The sequence below is a fragment of the Hydra vulgaris genome, chromosome 15 (genome assembly GCF_038396675.1).
Source record: "Hydra vulgaris chromosome 15, alternate assembly HydraT2T_AEP".
Taxonomy (NCBI): Eukaryota; Metazoa; Cnidaria; class Hydrozoa; order Anthoathecata; family Hydridae; genus Hydra; species Hydra vulgaris.
In genome coordinates, this window is record NC_088934.1 from 23770001 (window position 1) to 23787934 (window position 17934).

A 17934-nucleotide genomic window follows, 5' to 3' on the forward strand; every position below is an offset into this window, starting at 1 on the left:
CTATAAATAAGAAAATGAATTGAACTTACTAAAAAAGCCATCAGCTCCTCTTAATTGCTCCAGAAAATAAAACAATACTTGCTTAAATTGTTCTAAAAAGACTAACGACAAAACTGAAACAGTTTACTTAAACAGAAATTTTAGTTATAAACTTCTTCTAAAAAATGAAAACAGACTATAAAAATTAGAAAAATAAAAACAACCAACAACAAACAAACGATTATTTGAATTTTCTATTTTAAACAATGAACAACATCAATTCTTTTCGAAAATAATAATATATCAGCTCTAATTTGCTTGCTTGCTTGCTTGCGAAAGACCACATGGAATATATAACCGCGCATTCAAAAGTCTAGAAACTTCTTAAAAACTAAGATAAACTAATAGTGTATTTTACAGAATACAGAACCGTAAATAACAATACGAACAATAGGCGAAACATAAGGCGTAACTATGCGCACTATTCATTACCGCATTAATATATAGATAACTTATTTTTCCTCCTGATTATTGCAAAGCAAAGGATTTTGAGTAAAATTTTACTTACGGTGTAATATGATATGTCGAAAGTCTAAGATATGTTTGAATTATTTTAGTTATTTAATTTAAAATTGGATTTTATGGTGAGTTTAGGCAGCAAATTTGTAGGTTTAGTAAATTTTAACAATTTCAATGGTATACTGATGCATGCTAATGGTATACTAAATTTTAGATGGTACATGCTAACTAAAGATTATTACTTTATTGATATGATAAGCTATATGAGAAATTTTTGATCAATTTTTAACTTTAAATCTTTTAGTTCTCTTTTTTTGTTTGGTATTTCATATCAACTGAACTACGTGATTTCAACTGAACGTGATCGCATTGACTAAAGTCTTTTTTTTACATATCTACTTTCTTTTCTCGATTTTTTTAAAAGATCACCTCTGAAATATAAGTTTAGTACAAAAAATGTTTTATTATTATATTTATTTAACGAGAAAAATAGATTTCTTTACTTTTCTGCTTGCTTTTATTTGAAACGTAAATTAAAACTTAAATTAAGTACGTTTAATAACAAGAATATTTTTTTTATTACGACAGATTGATACTAGAAATTTAAAAATCAAGAAAACTGGAGTCACTGCCTGCTTGAAGTTAAAACGTAAAAGCAAATTTAAATATGTGAATGAACCATAGTCATAAAAACATTTTATGACTATGAATGAAAAAACAATTTACGGCTATGAATGAAAAAACAATTATTGCTATTCTTCGTTGCCACGGTAGCTTGCAAGTGCTTGCAATTAACATTTTTTTGTAATTAAACGACATTTGTTTTTGCTGAGATTTTGTAATTGTAACTTTGTGTCGCTATGCGATTTATGTCTAAAGAAAATAAATATTTATTATAAAAATGAACTAGCAATAAATGTGAAAAATGAAATTTATGAGCTCGTGTTCATATTTTCAAATCTTTTCTATGTTTAAAACATTTCTTTTGAGAACACACCTTATTACATGATGGTGTAAAGGTTCGTCCATAAGGAACGTCAAGCAGAATTTAAACAATAATTAGAAGTTGAAGATCATTGGCTCTCTTCCGCGGAGATTGTCAAAGAAACATTAATTGCTTCATTACTTTATAAATCGCTATTTAATGCCCACCATTGAAAAAGAAATATATATTTAAAAGATTTCTCTTAAAATGAAAGCGGCAACGATATATTAGGATTAAGAATAAATCAAATATATTACTCCTAATAATAATTAATATACACTGATTATTTTGTAATATAAAAATATATAATTCTTAATATATCTTTGGAAAACAGAGCATGGTTTGCAATGTCTTTGTGAAACGTTTAGAAACAAACGAAGAAGATGAAGACGAAAATAAAGCTGAAGCAAATTCTGATGAAGAAAACGTGGAAGATTAGGAAGCATTTGAGTACGTTCCTGCATTGCCTAATACTAAATTTCTCGAAGATGTTCGAACTATTGTAAAAAAATTCAAATACAAACTTAAATTAGTCAAAGAGCTTAAAGAAAATGCTCAATTTCTTGGAATCAAATTCAAATTGCTAGTTCTTGATGTCAGAACTCGATGAAACAGTGCATTGAAAATGTTGAAAGCTTTCAAAGACATGATCCCAGCTATAAAAACACTCTTAAATCGTTTGGACATGATTGGCCTGATTATTTAGAGACAAGCATTCCTGAATTAGTAGCAACTCTTTAACCATGTAAAATGGCTAAGTATGCCATGAGTGATGATGATGCTGACTTGAACATTGCAGAAGGCAATTGCAGAATTTTTTTTAGAGGAATTGCGAACGAAGAAAAGTTTTATTTGTGCTTGTTTGATTGAAACGACGCCTGATCTTAACTGTTAGTTTGCACGAATTTCTCACCAATCTAGGAGTTTTTGAAGAGCCGAAAGTGTCCCCATTCTTACTCTCATCAAATAAAAAAATTATTGAAGAAGCGAAAAGACTCTGGCTTAAACATTTTTTCACTCCATCCAGTAATGATGACAGTGATGATGTTGTGGAAATTGCATCTGAAGCTTACGGACATTTAGACAATGATCCTAAGTTACGTCTTCTCGTTTCCTTAAAACATCAAACAACTTTGTTCCAAAGCTCAAAGACCCATCTAGAAAGAAAAGAGAATCCAATGCCCTACAACAAATCCAAGTCACTGATCCTAACGATTTGACTGCTGATGAATTTAACAGCTACGTTACGACTGGATTCAAATCAGAAAAGTTAGTTATGCATATTAGAAAATGCGTTGAAATTAATCAAGGCAACATCGACTCGATGTGAACAAAATTTTTCAATTTCAAGCAACCACCGTAGTAAGAAACGAGAGAGAACGACAGCTGCAACTTTGAATGACTTAAGTCTTTTGAAAAGTTTTTCAAGAGTCAACATTAATTTGTTAAATATAGAAAACTTATGGCTCATGAGTATAATAATAAAAAATTATGAAATTATATAGAATGATAATTGTTTTAAAATTTAAATATAATTCCACTTCATTTGAGACCCAACATATTCTTTAAAAAACTTTTTTGATTTTTTTTGAAATATATATATATATATATATATATATATATATATATATATATATATATATATATATATATATGTATATGTATATATGTATATATATATATATATCTATATATATATATATATATATATATATATATATATATATATATATATATATATATATATATATATATATATATATATATATATGTATATATATGTATTTGTGTGTGTGTGTGTGTGTGTGTGTGTGTGTGTGTGTGTGTGTGTGTGTGTGTGTGTGTATATATATATATATATACAAATATATATATATATATATATACACATATATATGTATATATATATATACACACCACTCTAGATTAATCTTTGGGATACTGCTGGATTAGAAACATCATTGACAAATAACTTTTACCGAACGAGCAAAGGTGTTATTTTGATATATGACCTGAATGAACGCGATACTCTTACCTCTTTAATGAAAAGGATACAAGAATCACTCAGTTATAACGAACATACTACTTTTTTTTTACTTGGAAACAAAAATGATAGTTTTACTATTGAAGTAACAAAACAAGATGCTATCAATTTTGCAATTAACAATAATATACCTGCAGAGCATGTTTTTGACATATCTGTTAAAACAGGTAAAGGCTTTGATGATTTTATAAGTTTTGCGGCAAAAGTGCTAAGTAATGATAAAAATTATGTTGATCCTGTTACTGATTCGTTTGCACTCGAAAATAAGAGAAAATTGTTTGGTTGTTGTTAATTTTTTGTGTCGACTATGTTTTTATTACTTATTAATAGGACTTTCAAAAATATTTTATACTTTCTATTATTATTTTAGTTGAGTTGTCTTTTTTTATTTGTTTGTCTTTATTTAAATATTTCTCACAAAAGATTTTTTTATTATTATATTTGAGTTTTAGATATTATTTTCATTATCTTGTATCATAAAATTTTGTTGAAGAATAATTTTTTAATTTTAAAAATCATTTTTACATCAATTTGTTATTTAATATCAAAATATATTTTTTTAAAAGAGTTTTTATTTTAATTATAATTGAGTTATCATTATTTTTATTGTCATTCACATAAAAAATTTTAAATAGTTTTTTCACTTTAGAATTCATTTTTACACAGTATTTATCTTAAAAAAATTTCAATTTTTATTAAAATAGAGTATTTTTTATATAGTATTATATTGAATTCTTAAAGAGGGCGTCCACAATTACGTCACGCAACTTTTGACCGTTTTTAATCACCCTACCCCCCCCCCCATCCTCTCGTCACAACATCGTAACTCTTTAGTAACAAGTTCCGAATGAGTCCTTACAAAACCACTACCCCTCCCGCCCAGCCCTTTTACCCCCTCTCACCTAACTTGTAACTTAATTTATGGATGACCCGAAGAAGATTTTTTTTATTTTTAAAGTTGAATAAATAATTAGATAATTAACGATTTAAAAAAAGTTAGATTTTAATCTTGTTTTATTTTGTTGTTTTTAACCTTAAATTATTACTTGTATGGTGATTGTTAATTATACATTGGGGTGTCCCAAAAAAGTTTTTTTCTAGGTAGTTTTTAGTGTAGTTTTGTGTGTGACCAAAACTAAAATTAATAATTAAGTTAACCAAAAAAGTTCGGCTAAAATTATTCGAATTACTTTTTATTTGACATTTGTCGAATAACTTGTTTATTTTGATTAAAAAAATATCTAACTAATTGAAGCTGATCGGCAGCATACTATGTTAACTAATGTGTAAGTTTGAGTTCCTTTAGTTAATGTCGATCAACGCATTTTAAAGCCATATTGTTTTGTTAGTAATGTATTTCTTAGATAAAAATAATCTACTCTCGTTACAAAAATTAGTCGTTACATATATTATTGAAAATGCAACATGACATTTGTCGACATCTAATGATATACAAAACTTTATAACGATAAAAAGATACAACAGCTATCACGACATCTCCCCCAGCTCAACAAAAGCCCGTCCATTATTGAGATACTTTCGGTTCGGAATTATTTTTAAAAAGTGAGAAAATTTACGGCCTGTTCGAGTGAATCGAACAGATTTTTACTCTTTCTCACTATTGTTAATCAACGCTACTCATAGTGTTGCTTGCTTTGCCATCATCCTGTGGATTTAAATTAAAATTTAGACCTTTGTAATTAATTTTTTAATTAGTTTTTTAAATCTTTTCGGGTGGTTTGAATAGTGTCAAATCTTAATTGTCATCAGCTGTTAGATCTTTTTTGTTTACACGACAATGCTGCAGATAAGAGAAATGTCGTTACAACGTATATCCGTTGGCTTCAACTTCAACCATTAAACCAGCATGCAGTGCTACTATACATCCTTTCAACCATCGTTGTGTACGCGGTGTCATATTCTTGGGTTTCACCCTCACTGTATCGCCATTTTTCCATCCTTGAAACTCGATCAAAAACTTTTGTGTTGATTCGGCTTTATTGGTTTTAGGAATTCAAACTCGTTTGTAATGTTGGTGAAAAGTTTCAAAAGATGCACCGTGTCTTGATGAAACGCTGTTGATTAAGAATACAGACATGGGTATATATCATTTTGCTCTCGCATTTGTTCTATTTACCATCCGATAAACTCTTAATAATTCCATTTCCCGATCGTTTTTCAACAGCTCGATAGATAAGTTTAATTTCCTACTTCGATGCCGTGGTTTGCATAAGCTGAGATCTAAATGATTTCAAATTACCTAGGAGAATTTTAAAAGGAAGTTTAAGTGAAAAACATTGTTTCAAACGATCAAACAACCATTGTCGCTTAATGATGCCCTTAATGGTATCTGCCTGGCCCACAATAAGTGAAATATAGCAATAAATCGTGTGAAATATAGCAATAAATCGACATGAGTAACAACTCAGGCTACTCTTTACCATACTTTACTAACAGCAAGATTTCCTTTATCCTATTTGATTTTCACGAAATCGAATTACATTCACATTTAGCGACAACGCGTGCATAGCTCCATACTCTTGGAAACTCCGAAAAGGGCTATAAAATGAATTGTTCGAAAATTCTGATTATCACACTTATAATTGGTATTACATTCTTTCGTTGCAATTATATTTTTTATCCATTTTGTTGGCACTCTTGTGAGTTAATCAGCAATATTTTTAGTAGTTGGTACCCATGTAACATTTAAATTTACGACATAATACTCGACCAATTTTCTAAATATTTGATGCCTTTATTGAATTAACATTCTGCATTGCCCAGCATATTTTACAGGTTTATCACGAGTCAATTCAGATTTGAACCAACTGAATACATTATGAAAATCAGTTTTAATAAAGACATCACTCGGGTTCTACTTCAATGCCATATTAAAACCTTTAATACATGCATCCAATTCAACTACATTAATATGAATTGCATCAAACTTTAGTCGGAGCCATGTCACATCCTCTATTTTTTGGTTACATTACGGCAACTTCTTTTGCCAACGAACTTACATCACACCATACAGTTAGAGATGCATTTGGTTTAAAAATCCATACACTTTTTGCCGGATTGCAATTAATGAATTTATCTACAATTTCCTGTATCATTTTAGTCACCTTTTTTTTTTACGCAAAAACTTTTGACGTGAACGGACGTGCTTTTGTAAACTAAATTAAAAATGGCTAAATTTACCGTTTCTCAAATTAAAGACCTATTAGATATTCAAAAAAACTGCGTTGGATAACTATGTTCAGGTAAAATTGTGGAGCGATCGACTTTACGTAAACAAAGACTACAGCGAAAGAACTTTAGAATTGCGAAAACAGTTATTTAAAGAAGCAAAAGATTTGAGAGCCAAAGGTAAATATATGCTAAAGTTGTATATAATAAACTTGTAACGCGCGACTCTTAAGAAATTCTTTTATCTTAGAGTTATTTATACTTAACAAAGAGTCCGATCCGGATGAAAGTTATTTTAGTGAAACAGATGCTTTACAAAGCAACTGCAGCTATTTTTATACTTTTGAAATAAAAGAATTTCTTGAGAGTGATAAATTTAATGCAATTCATACAAATATAAGAAGTTTTAAAAAAATTTTGAAAATCTTTGCAATAGTTTTGAGGAAAATCTAACTATTTTTAGTGTAATTTGCCTAACTGAAGCCTGGTGTAGTTCTGATGACTCAAATTTAGATAATAATTTTAAAATACCGGGCTATAATATAATTTCATTAGGGCGGAAAACAAATAAACGTGGCGATGGTTTAATTATTTATGTAAAAGAAAACCTTCGGTATTTTGTGAGGCATGACATGAATATTTCTGACGTCAATATAGAGGTTTTTTATGAAATTTATGACATCAATTTTCCCAAAGTAGAAATAAATTACAAACATAAAAAAATTAAATCGCCATGGATTACTAAGGGTATTCTAACATCTTCTAAAATTAAACAAAAACTTTATATTAAATATTTAAAATAAAAAACAACTGTGAGTAAGACCATTTATAAAAATTATGTAAGACTATTTGAACGCCTAAGGAAAAATTCAAAATCAATATACAGTGAACGAAATTTTCTTAGCCGCACTCAATTTTTATCAGATTTTTCATTATAGAGACTTAATTAAACGTTTTATTAAGAAATTTCTGTATGTGATATATTTATACCATTGTTTGTTAATTGATAATTAAAAGATAATTGATATCATTGTTTTTATAATTTCTTTATATAAAAAAATTTAGTTATTTGATTTATTTGAGTGCGAAATTTGTATAGACGCAGTTCTGTTTTATTAAATTTGAGATATAATTTTTAGTATTGGTGTTGAAAAAATCAATTTAAATTGTAAGTAATTTCATAATTGACTTATAAAAATATTTTTCATAAATTTAAAATTAAATGTTTCATATTTTTAGTGAAATGGCACATGGAAAGTTTTTAAATGACCATGAAAAAGGTTTAATTAAAGCATATAAGGATTCCGGGTTATCTAATAGAGAAATTGGACGAAAAATTGGACGATCTGAAAAGGTGATTAGAAACTTTTTGAAACTTGGGTCAGTATATGGCGTCAATCAAAAAATACGTAAAAACTACAAGATAACGAAAAGGAACGTGGAACAAATTCGACAATTAGCGACAAAACAAAAGTTAACTGCGAGTCAAATCATATCAGAATTAAGTTTGACAATCACTCCTAGACGTGTTCAACAAATATTGTCAAGATCTGATAATATAAAATGGCGAAAACCACTAAAAAAACCATGTTTAAAGCAAATACACAAAGAAGCACGACTTGAATTCGCCAGAAAATATATGGATTTTGGAGAAAAGTGGAAATATGTCGTATTTTCTGACGAAAAGAAGTTTAATCTTGATGGACCAGATGGTTTTAGCTATTACTGGCATGATTTGCGAAAAAACAATGCACCTCGTTTGTCACGCAATTTTGGTGGTGGATCATTAATGACATGGGCAGCATTTTGTATCAATGGAAAGACATCGATATGTTTTATATCAACAAAAATGAAATCCATTAATTAAACAGATTTATTAGAAGATGTCTTAATCGATTTTTTGGAAAATAACTTGGAAGATCAAGTCATTTTCCAACAAGACAATGCACCCATTCATAAATCAAGAGAAACTATGGCATGGTTTGAATCCAAAAACATCGAAGTGATGAGATGGCCTGCATATAGTCCAGATCTCAATCCAATTGAGAACCTTTGGGGAATCTTATCTCGAAAGGTTTATGAAAATGGACGACAATTTAGCAGCATTCAAGAGCTTCGAGGTGAAGTCAATAGATGTTGGCAAGAAATTCAACCGATGACACTCCAATCGCTCATTAATTCAATGCCAAATAGAATTTTTGAAGTGATTAAGAACCACGGAGGACCCACCAAATATTAAAATTTAAAAAAAATATTTTTTTCCTTTTCATTATTTAATTTTTAAAAGTGCGTCTAACGAAAATTCGCATATGAAAAGTGCATTCCTTATTTTTTTTTTCTATTTTTAATGTGATATATTTTTATTATAAATACTTTGCTAATAAAATACTTAATAACTAAGCTATACAATAAAAATCATATTTTCTTTTTTACCTAATAAATTTTCCTTAAAAATTAAAATTTCGAATGAAAATTGTGTGCGGCTAAGTAAATTTCGATCACTGTACTATACTAATTTACTTGAAAAATACAAACTAAACTTAAAACACACTTGAAAACTAATAAACGAAATTACGGGTAACACTAAAAAAATATCGCAATCTTTGCCCTCAGTTATTAAAGTAGATAATAATTTTTTTCTTGATCAAAAAACAATTGCTTTCGAATTTAATAAATATTTTGTATCTGTAGGACAAAACCTAGCCGAAAAAATTCCAAACCCTAAAAAATTAATAAAAGCAAAATATGACCCTCTAAACTCGTATCTAAATTTTTTTGATTTGTGTTTTGAAGAGTTTGAAAGTGCCTATAAATTGTTAAAGTCAAATAAAGCAGTTGGTCCAGTTGATGTCAATGGGAATGTTATTATAAACTGTTTTGACGTTTTAAAAGACATACTTTTCCAAATTTTTAAATGCTCTATTAATCAGGGAGTTTTTCCTGATGATTTAAAAAAAGCAAATATTATTCCTATATTTAAAGAAGGAGAAAAAACGAATGTAAAACACTTTCGTCAAATTTCTATCCTCTCTGTTTTTTCTAAAATTTTTGAAAGAATTTTGCACAACATAATATACAATCACCTTTTATTAAACAAATTATTATATAACACGCAATATGGATTTAAAAAAAATAATTAAACAGAGCAGATTCAGCTTACAAGAAGTATATGAGACTCATTTAATAATTCTAAACTCACATTGGGAATATTTATTGATTTAGCGAAAGCGTTTGATACCATTGATCATAAAATTCTTGCTAAAAAATTAAAATGTTATGGTATAACAGGCAATGTTTTAAAATGGTTAAAAAGTTATTTAACTAATTGTAAACAATTTGTTTACGCCAATGAAACATTATCATCAAACTTGTTAAATATTACATGCGGAATTCCTCAAGGATCCATATTAGGACCTCTTCTTTTCCTTACTTATATTAATGATTTATACAAAGCCTCGGATTTAATAACAATTATGTTTGCTGATGACACTAATTTATTTGTCACACAAAAACATTCCTACTTTATTTTATTGCGTGAACATCGAGTTAATCAAAATATCTGTCTGGTTTAAGACTAACAAATTATCTCTTAACATTGATAAAACTAAATGGGTTCTTTTCCATCCTCTTATCAAAAAACATAAACTGCCAATTAACATGCCTCATCTTGTTATTGATAATATACAAATTAAACAAGTAACAGTAATCAACTTTCTAGCTGTTTGTATGAAAATCTTACATGGAAAAGTCACATTAAAAACTTATCAAGTAAAAACTCAAAAAGTATAGGAATATTGTACAAAGCAAGAAATGTTTTAAATAAACGTACTTTAGTACAATTATATCACTCATTTATTCATTGTCACATAAACTATGCAAATGTTGCTTGGGGTAGTGCAAAGAAAATTAAACTTAAACCTCTTTATTGTCAGTAGAAGCATGTATACTCATGCCAAGCCTCTATTATTTGAAATGAAAGTTTTTAATATATATGAGCTTAACATTTTTAATATTCTTTGTTTTATGTTTAAATGTAAAACCAATTCATCCCCTATTTCTTTCCATAATTTGTATTCATCGAAAGATAAAAATAAATACATTTTACGGAATGATAATTTTATTAAGCAGCGCATTTTTCAAACAAATCTTTTTAAATTTTGTATTGATTATCGCGGACCTTTCTTATGGAATAAAATAGTTTTAGAAAATTTTACTAATTTTACTAAATAGTTTTAGAAAATTTTACTAAGTTTTAGAAAATTTTACTAATTCATTAAAGTAACTACTTTTCTTTTAAACGAAATTTTAAAGAACTCATTTTTACAATCGAAGATGTAACAATATACTTTTAATGTTTTTTTTAGTGATTTTCCTTTTTACCCCCTATGTAATCTATTAATTTATAAAAATTATATATGTATCATTAGCAACTGTAATATATAATAATGTATCTTGTATTTGTAACGGAATATTTTAAGTTTCTTACTTATTTTTTATCTTGTAAATATCTTATAAATTTTAACACGATCATTTCTTAGCGGTACTCGACGACAAGACCGTATGGTCTTCAATGAGTTCCCGCGTTCTTTTATTATTTAAAGACGATCATTATATATATATATATATATATATATATATATATATATATATATATATATATATATATATATATATATATATATATATATATATATATATATATATATATATATATCTGTGTGTGTGTGTGTGTCTATATATATATATATATATATATATATATATATATATATATATATATATATATATATATATATATATATATACAGTGCTTTTTTTCTCCTGGAACGCACCGGAACGGCGTTCCGGCACCTTTTTTTTGATATATATAATTTTTTTGCTTTATATAAACATTTTTTTTCTCGTATTATTATATAATGAAAATAGTTCATTTTTAAATATTAAACATTCTTTGCAGATTTGAAAACATTACAGCGCTGCGTTTCAAAATTTGCTCGAGAAGAATTTAATTTATTTTCATCTTTTCTTAATAGCGTTCGTTTTTATGATGCCAAGTTCTTTGTTTTTCCGATTACAATCGGAAAAACATACAATTTCTTGAAAACGCGTATGGTTGTGAGATTAACAATTATTAATCTCACAACCATTCGCGTTTTTAAGATATCTTTTAAGAAATTCTATTGTTTCTGTGCAGTGTTTGTCCGAATATTAATCTCACAACACCTCACGCAACTTTAAAAAGATCTATTTTTAAAACAAAAACTTTACAACAGTATTTGCAACAGTAACTTTTATTGTATAGTTAATGAATTTCCTGTTATTAGCGTTTTTAGTTCAAAGTTATAACCTAATTTATGCATTTAAATACTGATATAAAAATATCAATTAAACAAAATAACGCAAAACTAATTATGAAAAAAATTACCAGTTTCTTCTCGGTGGATTCCCCTGTTCAGAAAAAAATCAAATTAAATGCAAAAGAAACAGAAGAAATCAAAATTACAACGTCAGATTTACCTTCTGCAGACAATGACACCAATAATAGCTGGCCAAGTTGCTGGACTTAGAGCAAAAAACAGAGTTTTGTTCCAAAAACGATTGGCTTTGTTTTCGACAAAAAAAGCTCGGTTGCGCTACCTGCCAAAAAGTGAAAACACTTGGCGTAGAAGCTAAGATGGGAATGAAAATATCTAAAGAATGGTTCAATAATGAAGTTTTTTATTATGGTGAAAATAGAAAGCAACAGTTAAGTTCGTTACGTAAGTAATTATTTGATCACAAAGAATCTGTAGGACATCAAACTGCATTAAAGATGGTAGAAGAAGCTAAAAAAAGAGACTCTGTCAAACAATATTTTAAAATCTTTAACGCGTGAGAAAATTGTAACAGCAAACATTTTTCGAACTGCATATAAAGTTGCTAAAGGAAATCAGTCTTTTAATAATTTTGAAATGGAAATTGATCTTCAAGAAATTAATGGAGTTGAAATGGGTCGTATTCTTCATTCTACAAACGCATGCATTAATATTGTCAATCATATAGGTAACGAAATGAGGAAAAAAATTATTGCAAAAGTCATAAAGTCAAAGAGTAAGATTTCGATAATTATTGATGAATCAACCACTATAAGCCAAAAATCAACACTGATAGTGTAAATTCGGTGCTGTGTAATTGCTGTGTAAAAGGCAGCGGAATGAACTCACCAATCAATTTATTTTTGGATTTAGTGGAGCTTGAAAGTGTTACGGCTAAAGGAGTATTTGTTGCTTTACTTGAATGTCTTCATTCTTATGGGATGAAAGATGAATATTTGAAAAATTATTTAGTTTCTGTAGCATGTGATGGTGCAGCAGTGATGTTAGGATGCAAAAGTGGCGTTTTTAAATTAATCACTGAAAAGTTTCTTTTTGTTATAGTTTGGCATTGTGCTAATCATAGACTGGAACTATCAGTAGGCGATACTATTAGGGAGATCTCAAGTATTAACAGATTCAAATCATTTCTTGATAAGCTTTACGTCGCGTATCATGCTTCCCCAAAAAATAGCAGAGAGTTACGTTCATGCGCAGAATTACTTAATTACTTAGCTGCTGAAAATTGGTCGAATTTCAAATACACGTTGGGTGTCATCTAGTTTCCGTTCAGTTTTTGCAGTATGGGAAAATTACGAAGCTCTTGTGAAACATTTTGAGGAAGCGATGGTTGATCCTACAAGGGACAAAAACAAAAAATCCACTTATGCAGGTTTAAAAAAAAAAATTACATCAACAGAGTTTTTAATGGATCTAGGATTAATGTGTGATGCTCTCCAAGAATTATCGGAATTGAGTTTGGACCTACAAGAGCGCAATATTGATCTATACAAAGCAAATCAAAAAATTAAAGCTCTTGTTCAAGTATTCGAAGAAAGAAAAAATAATGGTGGTCCCTATTAAAAATAATGGTGGTCCCTATTAAAAATAATGGTGGTCCCTATTACAAATTTGCTTTAGTTTTAGCACAGAAAGTTTCATGGAGTTTTACTTCACAATAAAAATTCCAAAAACAATTCAGCTATTAATCCTAACGCCTTCTATATAAAACTAAAAGAGTCAATTGAAAAAAGGTTGCTTGCTGACAAAGATCTTGAATTAGCTCAGTGGGCTCGCATCTTAGATCAAAATCATTGGCCTGATAACATAAACAACCAAGTGACATTTAGAGAAACTGAAATCATAAATCTGTCATTAAGACTACAGTTAAATGAAAGAGAAATGATTCGTGGATTCCGTGAATACCTGGCAGGAAAAACATCCTGAAAATTTAGTTCATTTGGTACACGCTCTACATACTATTCCCATTTCCTCAAGTGAATGCGAACGAGTGAATGCGAACGAGTGAATGCGAACGAGTGAATGCGAACGAGTGAATGCGAACGATTGAATGCGAACGAGGGTTTTCACAGATGAATCTTAGTGGTTACTTAGCGGAGGGCATTCAGCAGTAGACACTAAGAGCAAGGAAAAGAGACGAGAGGATATGTCCAACGAAAATTTCCAAAAACTGTGGGATTTGTTATAAAAGTTTATAGTTTTGTAAAGTTTGCATTTTATATACAGTGACTGACCCCTCCCCCACTCACCCCCTATCCAAAAAAAACATCTGTCATTATTTGAAAAAAAGCTTCTTTTATTGGAAAACGGTTTCTTATATTTGTTCCCGCCTTTATGGGTATGATGTACGGGTAAGCCTACCAACAGCTATACATATAAAAATTATTTATAAATTAAATTACTAATTTCTGCCTCATTTTTGAAATATAAAAAAAAATACAGGTGAGTTCCGGCACCTTTTTTTTAGAAAAAAAGCACTGTATATATATATGTATATTTAATTATTTCTCTGTAAATAATATACTGGATGATAATGAGTAAGGTTTTAAAAAAAAATAACGTAACTGAACACACAGTAGTTCGGCCGCGCGCAGTGAAGATAATATAGAGCGCTTGCTTTATAAGCAGGAGATCCAGGTTCGAAACGAGCTTTGGACATATTTTCGCGTTACGGTAAGGAAGAAGACGTGAACTTCCTGGTTAAATGCACTTCCGCGGTGCTCTGTGACAAGACCGTTAGTTCTTTTTGGGGAACCTAAATAACAAAAAAAAAAAATTTCAACTCACTCGATGCCTTCACAGTGAGCCATAAAGACCGCCAGGTTCAACTTTCCCTTACCTCTAATTTTTTTTTCATATTAAGATAAGTGCTGGTTAGATATGTTTTTGTATTGGACAAATCTAAAGTCGATCAGAAGTAGCATAAAAACTTATTTTATTACCCTATTTACCCCCCTTCAAGTGATAAAGTTACCCCCTTTATAATAATATTACCTCCTTTCAAAAAAAAAGAAAATTTTTTTATTAATCTTTCATTATCCTCCTCAAAACAATCTTTACTTTTTCTTACTAATCTAAAATTGAAGTGATTTAAATTCCTTTTACACCATTATAGCAATAATAAAAAGAAAAAAATACAACAAATGCAATAAAAATAACACAACTACTTTTATATTACAATATTTACATTTTATCTAAGCAAAAAGTGGCAATAGCAGATTTCAATCTTTTAGCATAATCTTTATGTTCAATCCTTCGCTTGTATGGAAACCAACTTGGTTTGAAAGTACTATGAACAGCTTCTCCAGTCTGTTCAGTATATGATCCCAGAGAACAACAATTTAACTTCACAAATGGAAGAATATGACAGACAACTATATGGACTTTCCAGGTAACCTTCAGCTCTGTATTCAAATGTATCTTTGCATACTGCAGGTCACAAAATGATACTTTGGACTCTTCAATAACTGAAGAAGCATTGCTACATAACTCGTATCTAAAGGTGCACTCTTTAACCTTTGCAAACTTTCTGAGGCAATGAACTATAGGCAATAAATTAGTTTGAGATGCTAACATAAGTTTATTGGAATTGTTCCCATCAAAGCCTATCCCATGATAACCTCGAAGTAAGATATATAGTTCTTTGAGCCAATTTTTAAAAAGAAGCCAATGATCTAAAAGTAGTCTACCAAATAATGTCACAATCTTTATAAGAAGATGTAACTCTGGTGGAGGGACTAAGTGATTAATTTTATCTTCAGCATTTTTATCTAAATAAACAAGTCGAGGAATAACATTTTAAAAACCTTTTATCTCTAACCGCTTTGCCCCATTTTTAACAAATAAGATGTACCAATAATCAAAAGAACCTAACGTTCTTGGAGTACCACTTTCTAGGGAACATTCGCCTTCACACCACAAGCAGGCATATTTACCTGAATAAGAAGACAAACCAAAGATGCTGTTAGCACATTTTAAGTCAAATGCAAGGTGATGTGTAACATTATCCAGATTTAATCTAATCAAAATTTTCTCCAAGTTTCTATTGTCTATACAAACATCTTCAACAATAGCAAGAATAAAACATTTTTTAACTCTACTGTCAATGTAAATCTCATTTTTATTGGTTTTATCAAAGACATTTACAATTACTTTAAGAAACCTTTGACCATCATCAATTGATATACGTACCATACTGGAGAGAGGATCCAATCCTCTTTCCATTAAAACACTAAGATTCAGAAGTGTCATGGATAAATACTACATGTTTTGTTACAATTTCATCATTCCAAATAAAGTTATCTTGTTCTATTTTATATTTGGATTCAATTTCTTCTTGTAACGATGTCATCATACTAATTACATTATTCTACACAACAGTAGATGATCCCTGATTCTTACGGAGACTTGATATCAGTTTTTTTGTTTTATTTTTTGTCAATTCCAGTTCAGAAGTTAATTCCATCACTGTTTGAAATGATATCGGAATCAAAACTTTCTAGAAGATTTATTGTCTTTAGTTCCAACAGTTAAAGTTAACAGATTTCCACCTTAAAGATAAAGTATAATTAATTATATGTATCTTTAACCTACCCCTACTTTAAATTTACAATGCAAACATTTTGAAAAAGTTGTTAGCAACCTATACAATTGCTTAGTTAAAAGCTTCATATCTACTGATTGTTTTATACGTGCATTTAAGTTTTATCTGAACATATAAACCCTTTTTAATTATTTAAAAACGAAAATAATAACTTACACACCTGAAGATATTTTAAAGGACTGGCCTCTCTCAATGCCTTCTCGCTCCATTTTGTTTTTTATTATGCCTGAAGCAACTTGCTCACGTGATGTGGGATCAAGAGTTTCTGCCAAGTAAATTAAATTTAAAACAGCCTGACTAGAAAAACAGTTATTATGACATCCTGAAGAATAAAATTTACTCTTAAATTAATATACGCCTAAAGGCATTTATTGAAGTTTATAAATGAATATTTGATAACTTTTAATTTACTTATCAAGTAACTTATTATTTAGTTTTTAACCTCTTGCAAGGAGAGTAAAGCAGCAGCTGCACATTTTTTTTTCAGAGATTCAACATTTTTTGTATTAACATGAGATGATTGTATAATACCACTTAGCTCAGTGCTACGTCTAATTCTTGGCCTGTCAACCCAATTCAAAAATAGTATTTAATAAAAAATCTATATCTTTATATGTAATAATCATTTAACTTAAATAAGTTTAAAGTCATATACTTGAGAAACTTTACTTATCCAGTTTGAAAGATAAGTGTCTGATCCCTTTTCCAGGAAAAAGATATTTCTTCTACAACTTGAACAAATTACATCCGGACAGACATTAAACTCTGCATTGTACTCAGGCCAAATATACTCCTTGATTTTATTTGCTAAAGATGATTGTACTTTTACTAAAGATTTTTATTATTTTCCTTTTCTTTCCAAACAGACCAGAGTGAGACAGAGTGTGCCAAAATACCAAAAAATCAATATCAGCATTGCACGGTGAAAATTTGTCATAAAGGTGAAGACATGTTCATTAAAGGAAATATCTAGTTAAAAAAACATTGAAAATTAATTTAAGCGTAATTTTATGCGGTTATTCACGCGTTAATTTGACACGTGTTCCAAAACGCTATTTTGCATTTTTTATTTATCAACTTTCTTACGCTACTATTGTTTTAAATTAACTTTATTGACTTTCATTTTAAACTATATTATTTTAATTAACAATGTTTTTTTTGCTCAGGCTCTTAAAAATAATTTAACGCAAATGTAATCATTAGTTTTTATGCATCGAAAACAGACAGTTTTTGATATTTTTTT

General features: G+C 29.0%; 1 protein-coding gene and 1 long non-coding RNA gene across 2 annotated transcripts in view; both read left to right on the forward strand.

Annotated features, from left to right (window-relative positions):
• Window positions 1-4621, forward strand: part of LOC136091376 (uncharacterized) — a 22569-nt gene extending 17948 nt beyond the window's left edge. Inside the window, exon 2 of the long non-coding RNA XR_010643940.1 lies at window positions 3409-4621. This is a non-coding gene — a long non-coding RNA (uncharacterized LOC136091376). The remainder of the gene's footprint in view (window positions 1-3408) is intronic.
• A 7769-nt stretch (window positions 4622-12390) lies between these two features.
• Window positions 12391-14014, forward strand: LOC136091829 (E3 SUMO-protein ligase KIAA1586-like). Its single transcript, XM_065819541.1, has 5 exons — window positions 12391-12475; window positions 12606-12806; window positions 12944-13167; window positions 13304-13612; window positions 13715-14014. The coding sequence occupies exons 1-5, from the start codon at window positions 12391-12393 to the stop codon at window positions 14012-14014; spliced, it is 1119 nt and encodes a 372-aa protein (XP_065675613.1).
• The last annotated feature ends 3920 nt before the right edge of the window (window positions 14015-17934 follow it).

Bases quoted from the DNA above. Each gene is read 5' to 3' on its own strand.
- LOC136091829 (XM_065819541.1), top strand. From the start codon at position 12,391: ATGGGAATGAAAATATCTAAAGAATGGTTCAATAATGAAGTTTTTTAT. The intron at 12,476-12,605 runs GTAAGTAATTAT...AAATTGTAACAG, and splicing joins GCAACAGTTAAGTTCGTTAC to CAAACATTTTTCGAACTGCA. The intron at 12,807-12,943 runs GTAAGATTTCGA...TTTTGGATTTAG, and splicing joins AAAAGTCATAAAGTCAAAGA to TGGAGCTTGAAAGTGTTACG.